The 19892-nt window shown below is 54.0% G+C and overlaps 5 protein-coding genes across 5 annotated transcripts; 3 read left to right on the forward strand and 2 right to left on the reverse strand.

Annotated features, from left to right (window-relative positions):
- Window positions 1-1675: 1675 nt before the first annotated feature.
- CORC01_06050 (pyridoxine biosynthesis protein) lies at window positions 1676-2611 on the forward strand (the record flags this gene model as incomplete). The annotated part of the gene is made up of 1 exon (XM_022617692.1): window positions 1676-2611. One exon carries the CDS (start codon window positions 1676-1678, stop codon window positions 2609-2611), a length of 936 nt encoding a protein of 311 aa, XP_022475748.1.
- Window positions 2612-5161: 2550 nt separating this feature from the next.
- Window positions 5162-6358, reverse strand: CORC01_06051 (uncharacterized protein; the record flags this gene model as incomplete). The annotated part of the gene is made up of 1 exon (XM_022617693.1): window positions 5162-6358. The coding sequence occupies one exon, from the start codon at window positions 6356-6358 to the stop codon at window positions 5162-5164; it is 1197 nt and encodes a 398-aa protein (XP_022475749.1).
- A 704-nt stretch (window positions 6359-7062) lies between these two features.
- Window positions 7063-8663, forward strand: CORC01_06052 (WD domain-containing protein; the record flags this gene model as incomplete). Its single annotated transcript, XM_022617694.1, has 2 exons — window positions 7063-7600; window positions 7657-8663. 2 exons carry the CDS (start codon window positions 7063-7065, stop codon window positions 8661-8663), a joined length of 1545 nt encoding a protein of 514 aa, XP_022475750.1.
- A 1338-nt stretch (window positions 8664-10001) lies between these two features.
- CORC01_06053 (uncharacterized protein) lies at window positions 10002-10613 on the reverse strand (the record flags this gene model as incomplete). Its single annotated transcript, XM_022617695.1, has 1 exon — window positions 10002-10613. The coding sequence occupies one exon, from the start codon at window positions 10611-10613 to the stop codon at window positions 10002-10004; it is 612 nt and encodes a 203-aa protein (XP_022475751.1).
- Window positions 10614-13920: 3307 nt separating this feature from the next.
- Window positions 13921-18495, forward strand: CORC01_06054 (glycosyltransferase family 28 domain-containing protein; the record flags this gene model as incomplete). The annotated part of the gene is made up of 4 exons (XM_022617696.1): window positions 13921-14758; window positions 14816-14913; window positions 14973-18155; window positions 18214-18495. The coding sequence occupies 4 exons, from the start codon at window positions 13921-13923 to the stop codon at window positions 18493-18495; spliced, it is 4401 nt and encodes a 1466-aa protein (XP_022475752.1).
- Between the last annotated feature and the right edge of the window lie 1397 nt (window positions 18496-19892).

Consider the following 19892-nt stretch of genomic DNA (forward strand, 5'->3'; position numbering starts at 1 on the left):
TTGCCCGCGGTGTGCAGTAATCAGCGGTTCAGTCAGAGTGTCCTCGGCCTAGGTAAAGCAATGGCGGCTTGCTAGTAGCTCGCCGCCAACTTGCTCCGCTGTGCAGAGTGTAGACCAGGAATGTCCCGTCGCTGTGGGCGCAAAGGGCGTAAACGGCGCGAACTGGCTACACTGGTAGACCAAAGATCCATGCAGATGTCGTTCGTTGCTGGCTGGTTAATGTCAATGACTGGCGGAGCAACGGGACATGGAAAGGCGCCCGCCAGATGGAGAGGTAGGCGATGCAACTGCATGGAGCGGCGGCGAGAGAAGATTCCATGCATACGAAGCTTTTTCCAGCTTGACTCTGCAGCTCGGACGGAAGAAGATGGGGCGATCTGGCTACTGTCCCGTGCGGAAAAGACTGAAGAGAGCGGTAGGGCGGCACTGGCGGGTTTGTAGGAGGGATTGAGGTGGTCGCTCGGATCTACATCCGATGACAACCGCTCTCTGCCCGCCCTTCAGTCTTTTGCAACTGTCGCCGCCGCTAGGAGCATGTTTGACTGTCGGTAGACACTTGTCACCAAACATGGAAGCCGTTGCCTCGCCGGGTGGCTACCAGGGTGGCATGCAATTACGTTGTACATACACTATATGCGCGCATTGCCAGAGTGACCCATGATGAAGAGAATATGTCGGGTCGTGATTCATCGATACAACGTAGACGTCCCACATCACGGAATCCTCATCTTTCTCCTCATCAGGAAATAGTTCCAGCGTGTCCAGGATCCCAGACTTCCACATCTGTGCGACTGAGCCCGTCTTACCGTCAGACTCCGCCACCCGTTCAAACACTGGTGCGCAGGAATGGACCGCCCTCCGCGCCCACTACGGTCTACGACTCCCGCGGGATACTTCGATGACACTGCCATTTCATTAAGGTTGCTCTTGTACTGGGCCCCGGAGTAACCGTATCTTGCCTTTCCGAGATCGGGCCCTGATCCGTCCCCCTCATGCCCGTGCCCGCAACCCACATCATCCATCTTGCAGAGTCGCAGTCTACCCATGACTATTATCTGCAGACTGCCGGGTGGTAAGCTCGGCCCTAGCGGTTCCCCTTCCTTACGGCCAAGTGTCGCCGCCGACTCAGTCGCGGGCCACGCGCTGCTTTGCTCGGCTCGCCAAGGCGGAGGGGTTTTCTGGCTGGCCGCTGGCGTCCCTTTGGTCTTGTTCTCCAAGCAGATGGAACTTTGGGAAGATCCGCGGAAAAGACGGGATGACTCGGTACAGCAGAAGTATAAAAATTTTTCTCTTCATCCAATCTTGGTTACCCCGTTGAACATTCCGTGTCATCATCGAGTTGTCGTCGCCGCCATATACATATTTGCCCCCCCTCCAATCCGTCTTCATCTTTCTTGTAGACCCCTTTTCCCCGGATTTCATGACAAACAACCAGACCCATCGTGAAGCGGAGCATCTTGAATCATCATTAGCCATTTTGAGGCCCTTCTTTCTCTCTGATTGATTGAAAATAAAAAAAAAAGATACCCCTCACTACCGGAGCCGTTCTATTCCCGACTCTTTCACTCAGGCCTTCTGTACCTTCACACCTCCAATTCACTATCATCGCTCATCTCATAGCGGTTCATCTATCTCATAGATACGCCCCGGAAGTCGCATTACAACTCTAGTCACAATGACCAACAACGACGCGACCAAGCCTAACGGCACCAACGGCGATGCCAAGAACACCTTTGCCGTCAAGGCCGGACTCGCCCAGATGCTCAAGGGAGGTGTCATCATGGACGTGACCGACGCGGCCCAGGCCCGCATCGCCGAAGAGGCCGGCGCCTGTGCCGTCATGGCCCTGGAGCGCGTACCGGCTGACATCCGCAAGGACGGCGGCGTCGCGCGCATGTCCGACCCTGCCGTCATCAAGGAGATCCAGAACGCCGTCACCATCCCCGTCATGGCCAAGGCCCGCATCGGCCACTTTGTTGAGTGCCAGATCCTCGAGGCCCTCGGCGTCGACTACATTGACGAGAGCGAGGTCCTCACCCCGGCCGACAAGGTCTACCACGTGGAAAAGGCCGACTTCAAGGCTCCCTTTGTCTGCGGCTGCCGCAACCTCGGCGAGGCCCTGCGCAGAATCGCAGAGGGCGCCGCCATGATCCGCACCAAGGGTGAGGCCGGCACCGGCGACGTCGTCGAGGCCGTCACCCACGTCAAGCAGGTCACCCGAGATATTGCCCGCGCCAAGGGAGTTCTTCAGACCGAGGGCGTCCTGGGCATCCGCGCCCTGGCGAGAGAGCTCGAGGTCGACCCCACACTCCTCCAGCAGACGGCCGAGCTCGGTCGTCTTCCCGTCGTCAACTTCGCCGCCGGCGGTGTCGCCACCCCGGCGGACGCGGCGCTGATGATGCAGCTCGGCTGCGACGGCGTCTTTGTCGGCAGCGGCATCTTCAAGTCTGGCGACCCGGCCAAGCGCGCCAAGGCCATTGTGAGAGCGACAACGCATTACAAGGACGCCAAGGTCCTCGCCGAGTGCAGTGAGGGACTTGGCGAGGCCATGGTTGGCATCAACTGCGACAGCCTGAAGACGGAGGAGAAGCTGGCCACGCGTGGATGGTAAAGAAGCAAGACAGTGGGGTTTTGGGGGGAACCGGACCAGGGGGGAGACTTAGACGGCTGGGAGGTACTGCATGTGAGTGATTAGGATGTTCATATGGTCATGACTCTGCGACATGAAAAGCAGGTTTTTTTTTTCTTTTTCTAAACTTCAACCAAGCCATGGAGGCATTGTGGCCGCATCAGCTAGCGACGCCGAGGGAGTCATCTTCTACTGAGCATTGGGAAATTGGGCATAATAAAGTGTACCTTTTTGAGGCCGAAGCTTTGATCGATCTCCTTGCTGATGTCTCAGGATGACTCGTATTAACAAACAGCGCGGCCAGTTTGCCATTTCACGAGAAGCACGCATCTGTCCTGGGTCTACCTACCACATAACCTTTATGACTCTGGCCGTAGGTTTCTGATCCGTTTGTACTGTTGATGGATTGTTCTAGAACTTGCAATTGTTGAAATGCACGCACGATCAACGCCAGCTTTTCGCGTGGTCGAGGATTCATAGCAGTGCCACCTGACGGTGGATCACGAAGATAGCGGCGGACATAGCTCAGTTGGGAGAGCGTCAGACTGAAGTGGGTTCTCAACCCTAGAAACTTCATTCAATTAATCTGAAGGTCGTGTGTTCAATCCACACTGGCCGCAACTTCATCTTTTGCTCATAGCCCAATTTCGCGGTCCATCAGCCGCAGCTCGTTTCGTTTTGTTTTTGGTCTTTCTTTCAGTCAGCTTCAGATCATGCATGTATTTGCACGTATGTAGTGTACCTTGCTGTTTGCCATCGTCGTCATTAACGATAATGAGGCAACCAAAAGGTCGTTTCAGTCAGTCAGTCGTCATCTTGTTTAAAATGAGTTTCGTAATGGAATGAGCAAGTCAATTCGCATTTCGATGCTGTCAATGGGGGGGTAATGAACAGATGGTAATAGCAGATAGAGTGTTTCTTTCTCAACTGTAAATGAGGACCGTAAACTCAGGTCGAACATCTTTCACCGGTAGGTAAGTAAGTAGGTAGCGTTCACTCGCAATCAAAACATGCTTCTTGCTACTTCTCAACTTATTTATGGATGAGTTCAATGTACTATTTACGTCACCAACTACATATACCACCTACCTGTGTGAGCACTTTAAAGCAGGTATTTAAATACCTTGTATCTATCTATGTAAATACATACATGAATCACAGGTAGCAACGACTGACATTCAAAGTAATTGGTAATTCCAGAGGTGGGTCACTCATTCTTCCGCGCAAGATGTAGTTCTGCCGGTGCATTTGCAGCCTTTCTGTTATTCGCATTGACCTCTCACTATTATGCCTGATGGAAGATCCGACTGCCTCCCAAGTTGACTCTCCGACTGCATAACCTTATCGAGGCACCGCGCGCCCGTCTATTCCCCGGCCAGCGAGCTTAGCCACTCATCTTCATACGAGATTGACGTTGATTCGCCTGGCAGATTGCCGTATGAAAACTCTACGATCCTTCAGCTGACGTGAAGTCTCGCCTCAGATGTCCCTCCCTCGTGTCGTTTTCTATGCTGTTGAGGTCAAGTCGTCGTGGAAAGCGACATGTGGTCAAAAGACGTCAGCATCCTAACAAGACAATTCTGCATGGCTTTCATCCAAGGAATGAGTCCATTATGGACATTCACTTAGTATTGCCCGACAAACCAGACGAGTTCAAACGCGGCCAGAAGCTTTCAAACCATCCATCCAGTGAAGCGGCGAAAATAGCACGTGTGGTCTTTGACAGCAGCGACCGGCGATAAAACGAGCTCACACGATTACATTCAGAAACTTGCACTAGGCAGTTGTCCACACAGAACCTACCTTAGATGAGGCTAGCCCATCCAGCGATCCCAGCGCATATCTGAGATCCAAGAAGTAGCCGTCAATGGATGAAGCCTTCTCCCCTGGCAGTTTTGCACCGTCTATGGCAATTCCATGGAGCGGACAAAAGGCCAGATAACTTGATAAGCCCCCTCCGACAGCACGACTGTCGGACGCTTTGGCTCATAACAGTCAACCAGACCAAGCGTTCTTTTCACTCATGTGGAATCCTAGGAGGGGGTGAAGGCTGGCTTGGCATCTAGGGCTGAGAACAAAGACACCTGGAGAAAGTTGCTCAGGAATGGGTTCAGGGCGTGGGGGTGAAGACACTTGTTTAGTTCCCGAAGGCTTAAAATTCTTCGGTACTACCGATCTTCTTTGAAGCCCAGAAAGTCTGTCTGAAGTCCGTCTTTAAGTCCGGCAGCCCGCTTGGGAAGCCAGAGGAATGGATCCTCTTGTCGTCCTAGAGAGAATATCGCAAAGCGTGTATGTCTGCTTATCATGTCTCAGCCAACATCGAGATTCCTGAATGGCATGGATACGGGGTCGAAATTCTGGGGCTTGTGTTGTTTTGGATTACTTTTGTGAGCCAGGAGCGCCATGCACCTTTCCATGGTTCCAATCCTGACGAGGATTCGCTATGCAGAGTGTTATGATTACAGATATGTTACAGTGTCTTGAACAAGCAGCCTCTCTTGACAGCAGTTATTGCGTCCTACACCGGGCGATCTAGTATCGCGCACTGCCCGTCTGCTCCCTGATGCTATGGCGAACCCTCCGCGCGTAACGCGCCACCTTGGATTTGACATCGAGATTGTAGCCCGGCATGGTGCCAATAGCCTTGGAGAAGACGCCCAGCTTGCCGCCCCGGAAGGAGTCTAGGGCCAGCTCAATGGCATCGACGAGGCGCAGCGTCTGCATGTCGTAGAAGAGACCCGCGAACTGCATCTCGTCCAGCACGGCCAGCACAGCCTGCGTGTCCCCGTGGCGGTACCAGAGAATGGAGGCCAGCTCGTTGTAGAATGGCGTCGAGACGCCGAGGACGTACGAGGCTAGCCCGAGGTCCTTTACGCGCGGGAGGACGTTCAACGCCAGTGGGGAGGACCGCGCAAAGGACTGGTCGAGGGTCTTGAGGCCCTGGAGGAGGTGCATCGAGTACAGCGGGCCGTGGGAGTCCATGCTGAGGGCGTCCACGCTGTGGCTCGGCTGGGTCTTTTTGGACGACCTCTTCTGCGCCGACTTGGCCTTCTTTTCCGGATCCGGCTCGGGCTTGTCCTCGGAGATACCCAGCCTTGCGACCATGGAGAAGACGTCGCGCTCCAAAACGGTCCAGACCTCAACATCGGTGTTGCACTGGTCCAGAAGGGCCTGCAGGCGGACAGCCTCTTGGGCGCGGGCATCCCTCCGCGCGGCATCTAGCTTAGCGGCCTCTTCCAAATCTGCTTCGAGCTCCTCTTCCGGCTTGAAGGAGATGCGCGAGGAGTTTATTTGGTCGCCTTGCACTTGGCGCATCCCAAGGGCAACCTCGGCGGCGCGGCGCAGAGCAAGGGGGTATTTGCGCAGGATGGCATCGCGAGATCCGGACTCGGGTTCGACTTGAGAGGAGGCGGCGGCGGCGGCGTCTACAGCGTCTTGGGGAGTTTGTGGCGGGGGGTGGCCGCCGCGCTTCGCAATGTCGTCGAAGATGCCGCGAAAGATGTGTCTCTCGGTCGGCGTAATGGTGGACTTTCTCTCGCCGTCTGGACCGCTGGGGATGTCGGCTCGCTCTTCGACCGGGCCATCCCACTCGAAGGGGATGCTCTGCTCGCCGCGGGTTCGGGGGTGAGCTTGGAGCCGGCTTGCGGTTGTCGACAGGGACCGAACCGACACGGAGGCCCTGAGGATGGTCCTCGTTTGGTATAGGAAGGGTGTCAATGTTGTAGACATTGCGTTGGGTTGGAAGCGCAAGCTATGTGCACTTTGCGATAGTCAAAGTTGCAGAGGCAGCACCAGCATCAGCAGATTTGCAGATCCGACAAAATTTCCATCCAAAAATCCAAGCGAACGCGACAGGGGAGCTGGGGCCATGCAGGGACCGACACGGCGCTATTGGCTGACGTAATAGACATTAAACCCCCTGTACCTTCGCTGTAGCACCGAGGAGCTGGACGCGTTGCGACGCGCTTTCGGTCCCGTCAATTAGGCAGATTCGCCTCCAGCGCGCCCCTTCCCGGCGTGGTGATTCACTCCTCCCCGGATCTCGGACTGCCTCTTTAATATTTTTTTGGATTTTCATTCTTTAATTCTTTTCGTCCTCACAATTCCACCTCTCGGCCACGGCTCGCAATTGCGACACGCCAACCTTGAGTTTGGCACTGCATTTGCGATTCTAGAGTTGCAATTCCCACCGTAAGTCGCACCCTTCCTCTTCATCCGCTCTTCGACCCTGCTCAACTCCATCGTGAACAGCACTCGCTACCTTACCAATAATCACGACCGCCACCTGGCACAAATCGCAATCACAACCACCTCAACCACCTCGAGATTCTCGATCCGAATAAGTCATCTTGTCTCGGGTCGATCGCCATTGTGTCGCATACGATTACCTCTTCCCGTTCAGATTCGGTGCTGGAATCCCAACAACCGCAATCATGGCTCGCACCAAGGTCAAAGCCGAGGAGGAGCAGGGGATGAGCGCCTTCGAGAAGATGCGACTTGCAAACATAGCCAAGAACAAGACTATGCTTGACGACCTTGCCAAAGCATCTAATAAGATTATGCCGCCCAAGCCCAAGCCCAAGCCCGCCCCGAAGTCTCGGTCTACCCCCGTAAAGAAGGAGCCCGTCGCCCCGAGTGGCCCAGTCCGTCGAAGTGCTCGCGTCGCAGGCTTTGACGCGGACAACGAAACGCTGAAGCGCAAGTATGAGGTCGAAGTCGAGGAGAAGGCGGCACAGGAAAAGGCCAAAAAGACGAGAATCGGTGGAAACCTTAGTTTGGGGGACATCGCCGTCGATGGCAAGAAGTTCAATAACGGAATCAGCGGTTTGAGTGCACTGGTCCCCCGCGGCGCCCAGCCCGGTGTTCCCACCTTCACCGACGAGGACGTGGAAAACACGTCGGATAAGGACCTGAAGGAGCTGCGTCAGAAGATGGGCAAGTTGGAGCTCTACGAGAAGTGGAGTCCCCAGGGTAGGCCAGATTATGTGTGTGTTCCTAACCCGTGGTAATTGCTCACAAGTTTCCAGATATCAAAATTTGCCCATTGCGCATTTACGCTGCCACCTTCCACCCAACCGAGGAGAAAGCTCTAGTGTTCGCCGGTGATAAGGAAGGCGCACTAGGGGTTTTCGACGCCTCGCAGGACGGCCCTCCGGAGAATGAGGACGACGAGGACGGATGGTTCGATCCAAAAATCGGTGCCTACAAGATTCACACTCGTACGATCACGACCATCATTGTTTCTCCTTTCGAGCAGCAGAAAGTTTATACCTCGTCCTACGACTCCACTATCCGCGTTCTCGACCTCGAGAAGGACATGTGTGTGCCCATCTGGGAGCCCAAGGATAAGAACGAGGACATCCCCCTGTCCGCCATTGATGTACCCTTTACAGATAAGAACGTCATCTACTTCTCAACTCTGAACGGCGCCGTTGGAAAGGTCGACATTCGCGACCCCAAGTCCATGGAGATGTGGCAGTTATCCGACAATAAGATTGGAGGATTCTCCCTGAACCCGCGGGAGCCGCACCTTCTGGCCACCGCGTCTCTCGATAGGACCGTTAAGATCTGGGACCTACGGAAGATCACCGGAAAGGGTGAAATGAGACACCCCGCCATGCTCTATGAGCACAACTCCCGCCTCTCCGTATCTCACGCCTCCTGGAGCCCCGGCGGCCACGTTGCCACGTCATCCTACGATGATACTATCAAAATTTACGACTGGGCCGACCGCGCCGACTGGAACAAGACCACCGAGATGGAGCCAAAGCATATCGTCAAGCATAACAACCAGACGGGACGTTGGGTTACCATTTTGAAGCCTCAGTGGCAGAAGCGACCAAAGGATGGCATCCAAAAGTTTGCCATCGGCAATATGAACCGATTCGTCGACGTTTACGCTGCTAATGGAGAGCAGCTTGCGCAGCTAGGCGGAGATGGTATCTCGGCTGTACCTGCTGTCGCCCATTTCCACCCCACGATGGACTGGGTTATGGGTGGTACCGCCAGTGGAAAGCTCTGCCTGTGGATGTGAGCCTGGAAGCGTAGGTACGAGACGCGTTTACTTTGGACCTCATTTTGTGCGACGGAGGGATTATGGGAAAGGTATATCATTTTGCGTTGCGTGGCGTTGGGGGATAGGAGGTCAGTACTGCCGCAGGGTATGCATTATGCCGCAGGTTCTGCAAAAGGACTCTGGAAGATTCTGGAAGTGGAAGTTGAGGAATCTAAGCTTGCTTGTGCCTTGGTACATGGGTGGATGTCATCAGCTCTATGTGGTCATCGAGCGGCGGCTTTGGTAGCCCCGGACATTGTTACGAGGATTGAACACCGTTGATAGGATGTCGGCCCGCGATCCGGTTGGATAATGACGGGGCATTTTGGAAAAGAATTGGATAAAAGGACTTTTCGATATGTCACTTATACTATAAAGCATCGACCGTTTGGACTTGAACAAATTTATGTTCCCAAGATACCAAACCATTTGTGTCCCAGGATGACAGCTCAAAGGTGAAAGGAAGGTGTGCCATTATGGGATTGTCTTTGAAGTTGGGAGGGAAGCAAGCGGGTGGCAGACCCAGCCCTGTATAGAGACATTTCATAGCAAATACAGTGATGCTATCCGGGGTGTGATAACCCAATTTGTTGGTATCAAGCGAACTTGCTGCTATCTGCCTTGTTGTGAGTAGGTGCGACGAAGCGGGGTGTTACGAGAAGTGTGGCCACACCCATTGAATGTCTGACAGAATTGGAGCTTGAATCTCGTAACTTCATCACCAAGGGCGCTCACGTTGAGTTTGATCTTGTAGTCATGATGAACAAGCAGTCATGCTACTGTCGGATGCTTGTGAGGGAGATCCTCCTCCTTTCGCAATCTTCACCTACCCACGTTTGCTCGTGGCTTTGAGGACTTATTCCGGTGTAAGAGGACTTTAAAGTCTTTGAGAGGGTCAACGAGGAGTAAAATCAGCGCCAAGCTACTCTACCTCAGGTATTCTGCTAGTGAGGAAGCCTTGGAGGCGAGGACAGGAGCATAAGTAAAGGCCGCCATCTCGCTATTATCACTTTTAGATTGCTCTCAATTTTTTATGTGAAGGTGACTGCTATAAATACTTACTCGTTTTCTCCAAATCAGAGCTCAGCTCAAGTAGCGGTGATGTTCTATTGCTTTAAGTGTTCAATTCATACAGGCTTTCAAATTGACTTCATTAAACGACACAAATCAATTCAAAATATAAAACACCAACTATGCGCTTGCGTGTTTCAAGATCTGATTATGTTGATGTTCGAACATACACAAGTACACCGATAAACACGATATTTTGAGTTCTCTTGATGATGGGCGTAATCGTCTTGATGCTAAAATACACAATCACACCACGCGGTAAGCATCATAGATGACCGTAGCTCCCAAACGAGCACCACTCCCAACCCACATGGCGGTGTTCACGGTATCCTTGTACCGCTCATCCCCCGTCTCCATCTTGACGTTCAAACGGAAGCTATACTCCTCCGGCTTGACATCATTCGCCCTAGTCGGGTCAAACAGCCTCTCCATCACCTCCCTCGGCCCGGTCCGCCAGCCCGTCGTCTTGACATTGATGTAAGCCGGCGTCTCATCGTCCGTCTTCAACAAGTAGGACGTTTCGACGGCGGTACTCAGCGTCTCGTTGACGACAATCTGACTGTCCTGCCCGCCGGCGACGACGGTACCGCTGCCCCACTTGGCCGAAAAGGCGCCCCCGGAGAAGGAGATCCAGTTCCGCTGGCCAAACGGGCCGACGCCGACGGGAATCAGGGGGTTGAGGTCGACGACGATGCGAAAGTCAAGGTCGAGCGTTGGGACGGGGAGGGGGAAGGCGGCGGATGTGCGGTTTGCTGGGAGATTGCTCTCGTTGAAGGGGGGACTCTGTTGAGATGAGGGACTGAGAGGTGGATCAGCTTTGGGCGCTTTCTCATTTATACCAGCCTTGAGCTTCTCCATCATCAGAAAGAGAAAAGGCTGTCACCTACGCCAAATAGGCTAAGAAGGTGATCAAGGTGAGCAGTACGCGAGGGGATCTCAGATACCTCATGCTACAATGCGCGCGGGACGTGAAGCGTAGTAGAGTGGTAGATCCGCGGTTCTCTGGGTTGGAAGGGCGGCCTCGAGATTTGCAACGGCTGTGAAGTTTAAAGCGCAGGAGCTCAATTGAAACGGAAAGGTTAAGATGATGACAAGAAACGGTTCAAGTTCTGTATACCACGCAACGTCGTCATTTGCCCCCCCTCTCGCGGGCTCAGACGCCCCGCCCCCGCAGTAGTATTCGGCGACGGTGACCGGCATTTCGGGTCCGGATCTCCGCTTCAGTCAGTTTGTTCAATCGGGATCTCGGTGTCTATGCCAATCCAAGCTGATTTCCTGCGATGAGTTCCATTCATGTAGGTGTGAGTAGATGAAGATGTAGAACCTCCAAAGTACGTGGGCCTTGTACCTCAGCATTTTGACCCCTGCACCTGCCCTACTCATGTCGTCTCAATTCAAGCAAAAGGTTGTTACAGGAGTGATAGTCACAAGGATGGCTTGGATACGAAAGATGACACCACGTATACCTTAGTAGCGATGTGTTATGAGGAGATTGTTGTGACACTGAATAGTCTGATTTAAGGTGAGACATTGAAGCTCAGTATAAAAAGAAAAGAGTTCCCCAGCCTAATTACTGCGTAAGTCATGAAACAAAGTTTCAAGCATATCTATGCAAGACCGGAAGTCTTTTTTTCGATTACAAGGGAGCTGAAATACAACCTAAGATGCTTGGCTGCTCATGATTGTGGATAATGTTGGTTCGCGCTCATTCAGATTCACAACTGGATTTGACTGTGACTCTTCTCATTGGGGGGCATGACACTGATGAGGTTACCAAGGCCACCAAAGCATGTAACCTACGTCTTGCTCGAAAATTCTGTGCCAAAACACCAGCAATTATAGAGACTCGATGACGTTGTGTTTGTTTTTCTGTTCCATATGTTGTTTTTCACATTCAAAGCTTGGGGGCGGCGGCGGCTCTCAACAAAAGTGGGGAACCGGAATGGGTTAGATCTGAGATGCCCCCGCGATGCGAATCTGGGTGCTCGGGCATAGAGAGAGAGAGCCTGTTCAGTATCGTTTGCCATAACTCTGGGCTGATGTCAGTTTAGGCTCGGTCCCCTCACTCTCAGCCCTCATTTGGGTCTGTGAGTGAGTCTAAGCTCAGGTGAGTGACAGAGGGATTGGGCTGTAGTATTCGGACACTGGGTGTTACTCAACGTGTTTTGAAGGCGAATGATGAGTGGACTTGCTATGCATCTGCTGATGAGGGCAGTCGTTGACAATGTGCTGTATGCCTCGGGTCTGACGGGAGCGAGGTCAGGCTGGCCCGGAGTGGTCGGCTCACATGGCAATCCATGTCTTTTGTCGAGATCTTGTGATGGGACCCGGATGGGGCAGTTTGGCGTCATGGGAGTGGCTTATCGATAACGAAGCTTAATCAAAGGCCAATGGGAGGAGTGGGATATGTCGAGGACCCATAGGGGACTCGGTTGCAGCGCCGTCGCCCTCCAAGGTTCCATGTCTTTTGTACTTTTATTATGGGTCTGGGCCATCTGCAACACAAGAAGAACCAGCTGCTCCCTTCAAGGTTCTTTTGCTCTGCCGTTTGTTACCTCTCCTCTTGTTCCCGTCATGTCCTGCAAAGGGACTCAAGGAGGTAGGTTGAAAGTAGGAGGCCTAATGCGAAATTTCCAGTCCATCCTGTGGCCAGATTGGGGCTCTTTTACTCATTGAGTGCGGATACACTGTAAGCAAAAGCAGGCAGGGGCCACATATCCGCCAGGGCCATCACAAGCTTCATGCATGGAATCAGACACTGGAGCGACCAAAAGATGAACCCACTTCATCCAAGACACCGGTCCAATGAGAAGACAACCAGAGAGGGAGAGGGAGAGAGTGCGAGGGATGACTGGACCCCTGATGGATGGATCATATACGGATATGTCTTTCTGATCCACTACGAGAGGAAGAAATGCGCGTACTTTTGGCGCAGCATCGCGTGCAGGCTGCGCACAGAACTTGGGGGAGTCCAGCTGCTGCTAAGGTGCTGCTAGTGCACACCTGGAAGACAATGGCCTGGAGGCTTCTCACCTTGGACTCACGCAAGACACTCTGACTGATGAGGACTGGCGTGTCGATGCCATGAGTTATGAGTGCATCTGCTGCTGCTCCCGGTTATCTTTGGCTAGTGCGAATGCGCCGGACAAATGAACGGCAAGTGGGCTTCCCTTCTCATTCGCTTTTCTTTCCCATTGGCTTTGCTTTGCTTTGCTTTGCTTTGCATCTGACTGTGGCCTTTCCTTCCCCTGTCTGCTGCAGTTGCCGCCTTTCCCCAATGCCTTTCACACTCTGTTTGTACCTTGGTATACCGGTATCCGTATCCGTACACTAGGTATTAGTACGGATACTTTGTAGATACTTGAGATACTTGAGATACTTGACTCTTTTTGAGCCATCCATCCATGACCCTCGTCTCGTGGTACCTTGGCCTGGGAGACGACTGTCAACTGTCAACCGTCCAACCCCGGTCTCCGTCTTCCAGGTTGTCTGGGGTTCGGCCGCAGCATTGTAATCTTCCTCGAACCGTTTGCTACCTAGACTGTTTGCCCTATCAGATCAACCCAGTCATTATCATCAGGTACTACCTTACTCGGTCCTCAGACTTGACCTGACTCTCTCCACATCTTCTCCCCGAGGTACCTACTTTGCCTTACCTAACCCTTTCAACTCTGCTCTTTGTGTCACCCTCCTCAGCTTCTGTTGTCTCTCTCTACATTTTTCAAGGTCGCCGTGTCTCTGTCGCCAGTCCGTCTTCGTCCCAAACCAACGGCTGAACCCACGGATACCTTACCCTACCTTCCTTGCCTTACCTCACCTGAACACTAACTGCGTACTTTATCGCCATCAGACTTTGGCCCCGGGCTGCCTCGTCCTCTGCCTTATTCCGTAACCCTTCCGCAGCTCGAACCTTATCGTCGCCGCCCGAATGAACCCGCTGTAGCCACACGAATTTTCCTTCTTCCTCCCCCCCTTCTCTCTCCGCAGTGCGACGTTTCCGCTGCCGCAGCATCGTCCGTCTCGCCTTCGCCTCCCCCCGCCTCTCCACCTCTCATACCGCCTGGACAAAGAGGTCGTGAACTCACCCGAAGTCTTACCTCACAAAGGTAGTCTTCGACCTACCACTCGCTCGACTGCCTCCGACCAAGCGAACACCCCGATAGCGATGTCCACGCCGGCTCCAGCTGGCGCCGCGAGCGTCAGCTTCGGCGAGGACGATGTCAAGAAGCGCGTCGGGAAGAAGCTGCAGAAAAAGCGGCACGAACCAAATACTCCCACCATGGAATTGCCTGAAAGGTTAAAGGAGGGCGACGATAGCAGAGAGGAGGATTTGGTCCCGACACAGGGCCCGCCTATGTTCATGAACATGAACCAGTCCATCTTCGGTCTCATTGCCGCCGCCGGCTCCCGGGTCGACTTCCACGACCGCTTCGAGTCCAGCGACGAAGAGAGCGCTGACGAGGACGAACACAATCGCCGTCACGGCGCCGATAACCTGGACGGGGGAGACGACAAGGTCCACGGCATCGGCCACCTCCTGCATCGCAAACAGCGTCGGCAGAACGACTCTGACATGTCAAAGACGACCGTCCTCAAGAAAGACTCCTCCGCCAAGACCGAGAAACACCGGCGCAAGATCTCAGGCTCCAAGCTCCTCCGATCGCTACCGGCGCTCCCCCGTCTGCCACGGCACAAATCCAAAAAGGAGACCTCCAAGCTGGAACCTACATCAGAGGAAGCTAGCGACACCTCCGAAGCCTCTCCGTCACAACCCGCCGATGATACAAGAGAAGACGACGACCGAGACGGTCACCGTCTGGCCCCCGTAATGAGCAGGATGCTCGAGGCAAAAGCCGAAATGTCCGCGAGACCCAGCTTCGACGTCGACCGCCGCTCCAGCGACCAGCTCGCCGACAGCGACTCCGCTGGCTCCAACTCCAATGCCTTGGCTCGCCGTCTGCAGGACATCTTCGAGTTCGACCATCCTGAAGCTGTCATTGAGGGTATGTTTTCGGATACTGCCCTGCTGAGGGTGTGCGCAGTCAGCTAATACGCGGCAGAATACCCTTGTTGGTTGCTCCAGAGCGTACTACTCCAGGGCTACATGTACATCACGGCAAAGCACATTTGCTTTTACGCCTACCTCCCCAAGAAGGCGGTGCGTGTTCCCCATATCCGCTTCACAATGCCACAAGTAAACACTAATAAAGACCACAGCACGAGGTCGTCAAGTCGGGCTATCTATCCAAGAGCGGCAAGCGCAATCCAAAATACAACCGCTACTGGTTCCGCCTCAAGGGCGATGTTCTGGCCTACTACAAGGACCCCTCCAATGTCTACTTCCCTAGCGGCCAGATCGACCTCCGCTACGGTATCTCGGCCAGCGTCAACGACAAGAAGGATGGCCTCAACTTTACCGTCGTCACTCACCATCGAACCTATCATTTCCGCGCTGATAGCGCTCCCAGTGCCAAGGAATGGGTCAAGAGTCTGCAGAGAGTCATCTTCCGTTCACACAACGAGGGCGACAGCGTCAAGATCTCGCTGCCCATCGAGAATGTCATTGACATTGAAGATACCCAGATGCTCGAGTTCGCCGACACGTGCAAGATTCGCGTCATTGACAATGATGAGACGTACGCCATCGACGAGTACTTCTTTTCCTTTTTTAGCTTTGGCAAGGACGCCATCAGCGTTCTCAAGATTCTCATTGAGGATGCGTCCTCCAGCGCCAAGGATGCGGCCCTTCTCAAGGCAGCAGCAGCGCAAGCGCAGGAGGAGCAGGAGAAGCAGCCAGTGCCGGCTTCGGCCCGCAGCTCCATGAGCGCAAGTAGACGGATCGCGCCGCCTATGCTCAGGACGACCAAGCTGCCCAATGCCGTCAAGGCGACGCTGTCGCCCATGTCTCCCCATAGCCCCTCGGCTCTCAGCCCGCGCGCCAGTATGGATGCTGCGCGAGCCAGTTTCGATGCCTTTCGGGGTTTCCGCCGCCGGAGTCTGGATCTGTCAACTATCATTCGGGATTCCTCGCCTCGGCGCAGCTTTAGCGGCAATCGGCGCTCGATGAGCAGGAATCGTCGCGATGACTCTCGTCATGCGCCGCACAAGCAAGGCTCCACTGACTCCTATGTGCAGTCTTCTATGGAAGACCCGAGCTATTCTGGCATGGTGGCATCATCGAACGAGGATCCTTCAGCGAGCCAGATCCTGCGTGGTAGCGACGTCTTCCAGAATCCCACAGTACGACGATCTGCCTCTGCCTCCCGCACGGAGCTCGAAAAGAACCAACGCCGCGAGAATAGGAGCCCTCCGGCTTTGGCCGCGTACAGTGGACAACATGCTGCAACGACTGGTTCCATCAATGACGGCGATAAGCCCCCGGTGACCCCTACGCTGCAAAGCATCAGCAAGATGGGCACTTTCCCCTTGCAGCGTGTGGGCGCCTTCGCCCAGTATCTCAACAGCACTAGTGGTAAGTTGGGCTCCATGCTAGCAACGGAATCTATGGGCTACGTAGAAAAGGTGTCCGGCATGTGGCGAGGCGGTCGGAAGCACTATGATGCTCCGCCCGAAATCAAAACAGACGATGAAGATCTATACGAGGATGCAGAGGGCAAGATCCAGACTTCCATGGATCGATTCCGCGCACATTTCGCGCTCCCCGAGACGGAGAAGCTTCAAGCGACCTATTTCGGCTACATCTTGCGTGTGTTGCCATTGTACGGCAAGATCTATATTAGTGACAAGTCCTTCTGCTTCCGCAGCTTGTTACCGGGAACGAGGACCAAGCTCATTCTTCCCTTGAAAGACATTGAAAACGTGGATAAGGAGAAGGGATTCCGATTTGGCTACTCTGGCTTGGTGGTTGTCATTCGCGGCCACGAGGAGGTCTTTTTCGAGTTTGGTCAGGCCGAGCTCAGAGACGATTGCGCCGTGACGTTGCTGCAAAGCCTGGAGACGACGCGCTATCTGAAAGAATCGGGAGACCTGGACTTGGACGAGAAGGAAGAAGAGGAGAACGCCATGGCCGAGCGCGACGCGTTGAAGGAGGCGCGCCAAGTCGAGGAATTCCATGATCACGAACTCTGCCTGCCAAAGGACGGCCCAGGCGTCAACGATGCTCCGACGATCCTGTTCGACGACCCCAAAGCCTCGTTCCTCAACTTCAAGCCACCCCACTCGATGAAGATCACTTGCTTGACGATCGGCTCCCGTGGTGATGTTCAGCCATACATTGCCCTGTGCAAAGGCTTGATCGCAGAAGGTCACAAGCCTCGGATTGCTACTCACGCCGAGTTCAAGGACTGGATCGAGGGCCACGGCATCGAATTCGCCAAGGTCGATGGTGATCCTGGTGAACTCATGAGACTCTGCATCGAAAACGGTACATTCACCTGGGCCTTTTTGCGAGAGGCAAATTCCATGTTCCGTGGCTGGCTGGATGAGTTACTCGTCTCGGCGTGGGAGGCTTGCCAAGGCTCTGATCTTCTGATCGAGAGCCCCAGTGCTATGGCGGGCATTCACATTGCTGAGAAGCTCTCAATTCCCTACTTCAGAGCCTTCACCATGCCGTGGACCCGGACCAGAGCCTACCCTCATGCATTTGTTATGCCCGAATACAAGATGGGTGGTGCGTACAATTACATGACGTACGTCATGTTTGACAACATCTTCTGGAAAGCCACGGCTCATCAGGTCAACCGCTGGCGCAATGTCACGCTCAAGTTGCCCAACACCAGCCTCGAGAAGATGCAGCCCAACAAGGTTCCGTTCCTCTACAACTTCTCCGAGTACGTTGTCGCACCGCCTCTGGACTTTTCAGACTGGATTCGCGTCACAGGTTACTGGTTCTTGGAGGAGGGTACGGATTTCCAGCCGCCTCAAGAACTCGTCGACTTCATTGCCAAGGCGAGAGCGGACGAGAAGAAGCTCGTGTACGTCGGCTTCGGATCCATCATCGTGAACGACACCGCCAAGATGACCCAAGAGGTCATTGACGCAGTCCTCAAGGCCGACGTGCGCTGCATCTTGTCCAAGGGTTGGTCGGATCGCGTGGCCAAGCAGGGTGACGCGGAGAGCGCAAAGGACGAGCCAGTCATCCCGCCCGAGATTTTCGTTATCAAGAGCGCGCCTCACGACTGGCTGTTCTCCCAGATTGACGCCGCTGCTCACCATGGCGGATCCGGCACAACGGGTGCTAGCTTGCGGGCTGGTATCCCGACCATCATCCGGCCATTCTTTGGTGACCAGTTCTTCTTTGGAGGCAGAGTCGAGGACATTGGCGTCGGCATTTGCCTGAAGAAATGGGGTGCCGTCTCTTTTGCCCGCGCGCTTTGGGAAGCTACGCACAACGACCGTATGATTGTCAAGGCTCGCGTGCTGGGTGAGCAGATTCGCAGTGTAAGTGACATCCCCATATCCAACCAGGAGGCTTCGTTGTCAAGCTAACGCAAACCAGGAACGTGGTGTGGAAAATGCGATCCAGTGCCTCTACCGCGACATGGAGTACGCGACGAGCCTGATCAAGAGAAAGGCGGGCAAACATGTCCATGCAGAAGAAGATGATGAGGAGGAGGCCGAGGAGAGCTGGACGTTTATAGGAAACGACGAACCCGACCCAGATGTAACGACTAAGAAGCTCTCCGAGATGGAGGCAATACCCGGCCTGCCGGGGGGCAAGCCTCCCGGAAATAGGGTAAAGCGGGTCTCGCCCTCGCCCTCCCAACAGCTGGTGGCATAGAGGGTCGACCAGTACTTGCTCTGCGAGGCGCTAGGGGACAGCATCAGACGTGACTCGACTCCGAAGCCAGCATCCGAGGTGGATAGTGTGGGATCGGATTGGGATTGCTTCGGGGATTCTAGGACGTTATCGGAATGAATGAACATTGGTTGGCATGGCGTTTCAGGGACTAGCTAGAGGATTCTGGGGAAGAGATGATTTTTCTGGTTCGGAGTCCGGGGTGGGAGACGGGGGAAACTGAACGACTGACTGGTTTACGGGGTGGTGGCGTGATCAGAACGGCGGCTCTGGGAACCTATACGGGACAAAGTGGCACCCGCACTCATGGATAGAGAGTACATTAATACTCGATTATGACATTTTCCTTGGCAGTAAACTCTGGAAATGCGGACGGCCAAGAGCTATGTGATGTGGGATGCAGCTCTACTAGGAGTTTGTAGGGTTACAATGATTTTGAACAGTTGCGTCCTGTTGATGCTAACAAATGGAAGTTGCATGTACAAATGTAAAAGACATGGCAAAGTCTGGGGGAAGCTCTCTCCACTCTAGCTTAATTGACCCGCATCTCGATTTACCTGGATCATCACACGATTGGAGCATCTCACCACAAACAGACATACAGGGTGACAGCATCAAGGCAATGCCGGCAGAGGCAGAGGCTGAGGCAGAGAGGGGAGCTGAAGGTAGCTACTTGATGGAGCCGGATGGCAGGGGGAGTCTGTTCACAAGGACAAGCTGGAAGAACAAGTTCACAGAATCAGGAGACAAAAAGGATCTAGCAAGGTAAGTCGGCAGGGTGAGGTTAGGTGGTGGGAGGCTGCATTGCTGCTCATGTGAGGTGCCGAGTTCACGCCACTTTGGAGAGGGAGTCACTGATGCAGGTGGTCACTGGTGTTTGCCGACCGTGGCATTTTGCCTCTCTCTCTCTCTCTCTCTCTCCACAGCGGAGCTTATTCCCATTTTGTGCGTGACAGAGGGTGGGAATAGCTGTGGTAATGTATAGAAAGTCTTTGGGAAGGGTGAAATAAAATAGATGAGGCTTTGTGAACTCGTCCTTAAGACTCTTCGTTAGACTGCTCACAGGTTGGAGCTGGAGACCTCATACTGGGAAAACCCAAAGTCAAGGCACCTATTTAACGTTCACGTGACTCATCTTTGGTTGTTTGAAGATGCTCCCTGTTGTAACCTAGGTAAGGTAGTGATGGGAGCAGTAGGTGTGACTGGCTGGGAGAGGTGGGATGATGGATCTGGGTAGGCATTCATAGCTGGGATGAGAGAGTCCTCATGCACTGGCGCTGCACAGGAGAAAGACACACAGATGGCGGGGAGTGAGAGAGGAGTGAGAGCGCAGTGAGGTGAGGGTGAGTGAGGGCAGAGTTGGGGATTGAACAAGGAAT

The sequence above is a fragment of the Colletotrichum orchidophilum genome (genome assembly GCF_001831195.1).
Source record: "Colletotrichum orchidophilum strain IMI 309357 chromosome Unknown Scaffold_44.1, whole genome shotgun sequence".
In the NCBI taxonomy this organism is placed as follows: Eukaryota; Fungi; Ascomycota; class Sordariomycetes; order Glomerellales; family Glomerellaceae; genus Colletotrichum; species Colletotrichum orchidophilum.